The sequence below is a fragment of the Pterocles gutturalis genome, unplaced genomic scaffold, assembly GCF_000699245.1.
Source record: "Pterocles gutturalis isolate BGI_N339 unplaced genomic scaffold, ASM69924v1 scaffold18997, whole genome shotgun sequence".
NCBI lineage: Eukaryota > Metazoa > Chordata > Aves > Pterocliformes > Pteroclidae > Pterocles > Pterocles gutturalis.
In genome coordinates, this window is record NW_010110609.1 from 1,251 (window position 1) to 5,672 (window position 4,422).

The 4,422-nt window shown below is 43.7% G+C and overlaps 1 protein-coding gene across 1 annotated transcript; it reads right to left on the reverse strand.

Moving 5' to 3' along the window:
• Window positions 1-413: 413 nt before the first annotated feature.
• On the reverse strand, window positions 414-3,842 carry LOC104461764 (ubl carboxyl-terminal hydrolase 18-like; the record flags this gene model as incomplete). Its single annotated transcript, XM_010073460.1, has 5 exons — window positions 414-462; window positions 1,007-1,056; window positions 1,488-1,619; window positions 2,543-2,713; window positions 3,747-3,842. Coding segments are annotated over 5 exons (498 nt in total), but the record flags the coding sequence as incomplete, so codon positions are not given.
• Between the last annotated feature and the right edge of the window lie 580 nt (window positions 3,843-4,422).

Consider the following 4,422-nt stretch of genomic DNA (forward strand, 5'->3'; position numbering starts at 1 on the left):
TCTTACGGTCTTCCTGCCTAGGCATGACTATCACAACTCTCCAGCCACACCACATGCCTCCCTGGAACATCATGCAGGCTTCAGGCCAAACTCTTCCCCTGTATTGGAACCTAGGCATCAATGGCAAGTCAGCAGAGACAACGACTAACTTTACTATCTTTTAAGAGGAAATTAATATACAGAATCACATAAATATCAAAAACATATGGAATAAGCCATTTCTAGGTGCAACAGTTCTTAGATCCTTTCTCTAGCCGAGTCTCTCCTGCATGTTTTTCATAAATAAGTGTGAAGGCAGAGGTCACTGACTGAGTCCAGAATGTCTTTCTTGTGATGTCCACACTGGCACAGAGGTGCTGAGCTTCAGGGACAATGCACAGCTTTCCGAGACATTCTGATACTCCTGGATAAGGCTACTGAGGATGTTTTTTCATGTAAATCAACAGATAAGCCGTTTGTCCCCTGTGGAAGCAAAGAAAAAGCAAAACACGATGTATGTTTGAAGATCTAGGTTGCATGTAACCTCCCAGGTTTGCTCCTGCTCACCTTTTTGAGGTGTAGGTCAATTGAACTGGCCCTCTCCAGGGTTCCTGGGGCAGCATATAAAGGTAACCCCGGCAGCACTATAGCTTATAGGAGGGATTATCTCTCTCCATGGCTTCTTTTCTTATGATGCATCAAAACAAAGAGCATGGAGGAATCCTGACTGATGTATCTAACTTCAGGAAGGATATGGGGTCCACGTGGCAATCATAAGTAACAAGACTACTCCTGCAGCTCCATTTGCAACTACTCGTTAATCCTGCACGCTCCCGGTATACTGTGTATGTAGTCATATACAGTCACATCAGAGTAACCAGAATACAAGGATGCCTCTTCTGCCCTCCCGCATGCCCTGTACATCCCAGGCAATATTCATTTCAAACTATTTGTCTTCCGTCTCATTGCTATCCTAATTCCAAACTCCAGAGCAGCATTAGGTAAAAACAGAGATGTGCTTGCTTACCAGTAGAGGTTGGAGTGTCCATAGGTGCATTTAACATCATCCCATGATACCTAGAGATGAAAACCACACAAGTGGAGGCTGGTAAAAATTCTTAAGAGATGGGTGCATTGTGATACCAGCACAGCAATCCTTGTTAGAGTGGTGTAAGTGGTACTTCCAGGAACTAAACACCTTTTAATAGATCGGTTTATTGCTTCTACCCTTCAAGGAAAAACAGTTCCTTTGCCTATTCTGAACACATACATTAAACAGATCTAGAGTACATAAAGTAGGGTATACAGCAAATGGCTGCTTCTGCAAAATGCAAACCAGAACCTAAGGCCCTGTTTGGTACAGAAGCTAGAGACTCTTTGCCCTCAGCTCAGAGTACGCAGCTTTAGTTTTGTTTCCTGGTTCTCTTTAATCAGCAGTCAGTCAGACTGAATGAGATCTGGAGGAGTGTCCAGCAAGCTACAAAAGAAATGTGGGTTTGGGTCCTCACCTGGCAAACGTGAGAATCGTTGAAGCAATACCATTTACATTCTGTGAGACTTCGAATATAGGCACAGTAGTGTCCGCAAGTAGTTGATCCTGAATGAGCAACAACGGCAAAAAGCTCATACTTCCAGCCAGCCTGTGAAGAGCCACAAAGAGTAACTTTCAGTGCAGCAATTCTCATTTGCCATTGGCTGAAGAGAAGCAGCAGCCAGGACAGCAAGGATGTGCATTTTGTAAGGAAAAATGACAAAGATTAGACTGGCCTTGAGGATGCTGCCTTTTTAATTCTTACCCTCAAAGTTTTGCCTGCCAGCTATGGGCTGGCAGCCTCCCTGGAGACAACAGGAATGTGAAAAAGGCAGTAGGATAGCAAAGGGCAGCAAAGGTGTTACACTGCAGCCAACACTGCACCAGTAAGGTTTTGCTGTTGCCACACCTTCCCTTGTTATTTCTCAGTCAGGGGAAAAGATCCAGGGCGGCAGATCACTCTCAGCTGCTTGCCAAAGCTGTCATCTCCCTGCTAACCTCAACTTTGCGGCAAACAACACTGCATGGGAAACTGCCAGGAATGGAGTTCCCCTGTCTTGGACTGGTGACCTCTGCAAAGCAGTAGGTCTGCTGCTCACTGAGGCCATCTTGCCCTGGAGGCTGAACCACAGGACAGAAGTTGCCTCTAAGACACTGTTTACAATGTCTGGGTTTGGTCATCCAAATGAACTGTGTTTTCATCTTTTCTTTAGTGTATTTAGAAAAAGTTATGCTAAACGCTCTCAGAAAAACAGAGGTTGGTTTGTTTGTTCATTCATTTGTTTGAATAAAGCCTGGTTTTTGTCCTTACGGCAGAAAGCTCCACTTATGGTGCCTTTGGTGATTTAATCTGAGCACAGAAAGTCAAATAATGCCTGAACCAGTTAAAACAACAGAATGCGAGACATACATTTTTAAGACAGATGCTTTGACTGAGCAAGTACTGGTGTGATCTCTTAAGTTTTTATGAGACTAGAGCAGAGGGGAGAAGAAAATCTGCCCTTTTTAAATAGGGCATTAGGAGTATCTCACCTTTTCATTGTCATCTGCTTGGCACTGATTTTCTGTCAAGACTGCATTGAAATCAAGGTCTTGTGGGAATGGCAGACAGTGACTAAGCTTGTGAATATAGGCCAGTTTTTCAAAGCAGAAGCGCTTTAGGTGTATGGTCAGAGTCTGTGGCAGACGGACTAGCTTCATGCTCTGCAAAGCAATAAATAATGCAATTGAAAAATGAGGAACAAACCCTAGGGAGGTGGGGTGGAAACAGCCATTGTCACCCAGTGAATGCAGCATGGAGAGAAGTCAGTGAGTCAATGAATGATCTCCAGTTCCACCAGACAGCAGATGCCAAACCTTTGTAGCTCATCTGCACACAAGACACATACATATAACAGAGCTGTGATAACCAAGTTTCTCAACTTCAGCACGATCAGCACCCAGCTGCGGGTGTCTCATGGGCTGTTTCAGTTCTCATCTGCTTTCTTAACCCTAAGTTGATAGCACTAGGTTGGTGAGAAGAGGCAAGGCAACTTCCTTGTGACATGTGGCCACTAGAGCTCCATGAAGGACACCAAGCTGACAGCTCATTCCTTCCAGCACTGCCTTTGTTGATATTACTGCTGCTGCCATGGCTGCCACCAAGATATATGAATGCATTGTGGCCTTGGAGGTGGCCCAGTGGTGAAAATGACGTGGAAAGCCTTGAGCTCAGGCAGTGTCCCTCACACACCTCACTCTTCAATGCACTTGCCTCTTTATGGAACAGATAATTCATTGGTTGTCAGAGACCAATACTGTAAAAAATGGGGAGCCCAGTGGAGAGCCAGGAAGAAAGGAAATCACACCACAGTAGACAACTTTTATGCATATGCACAGCTCCAGCAACATATTCTAGTCTACCCTTGGAGCTATGCAGCAGTGTAAAGCCCCACAGTGGGAACAGAACATAAACCAGCAGAAGCTTTTCTGCTGGTACAGAAATGCTACATCCCTCGGTGACTTATATTAAAACCCAAGAAAGCATTATTTTGTTCCTAGAGCTACATCTACAGTAGGGAACTTCCTAACCAGAAAAGATGCATGTGGTTTATACCTAGCTGACACTGCTGCGCTGACAGTCTTTGAGTTGTTGATCTCCTCTTAAACTGATGTGCTTGAGTCCTTTCCCCACCTCCCCAGTTCTAAAGGGAGTTCTGGGTATAAGACACATATGGGGAAATAATTCTCTGATTACCTGCAAAAAAGGTGTTCTCCTTCCACACTGCTCACAGAAACACATGTTGTGATCAGTCAGCTCTTCAGGATGGAAAAAGTATTGCAGACAGTCCTCCTAAAAAGACAGATTTCTTTCAACTGAATTCCTTCAAGCTGGATTTCTGTTTCTACTCATACAGGGTACATGCAGGCAGCAAAGTTACAGAAAGCACATTTTATCCAAAGAACAAAAGATTGCCTGGCAGGCTAAAAAAGGGTACCACATTTTTCCTAACTGTTGGTATGATTACATTAGTTGAAAAAAATAGAGTACCACATTTTCCACAAAAAAATACGTTGATGCACAAGTGTCTTTTGTACCTACTTGGAAGCCTTAGAGGTTCTGAAAGAAGTTCCTTTAGGCTGAAACAGTATAAAGTGCTTAGAGAATAAAAAATGTCCAATGGTCCAGTGTCATCTGAAAAATTCACTGTCTATTTGTGGCAACACCTACATAACCACCATCACTGCTGTATCTGGATAGCAAATGGTAGTACTGATTTCTCCTGGTTTCAGCTGGGATAGAGTTAATTTTCTTCTTAGTAGCTAGAAAAGTGCGTGTTTTAGATTTAGTATGGGATTCGGTATGAGAAGAAAGTTGATAATATACTGACATGGATTTGACACAAGGACCACTCGCTGGATAAGGAATTGGC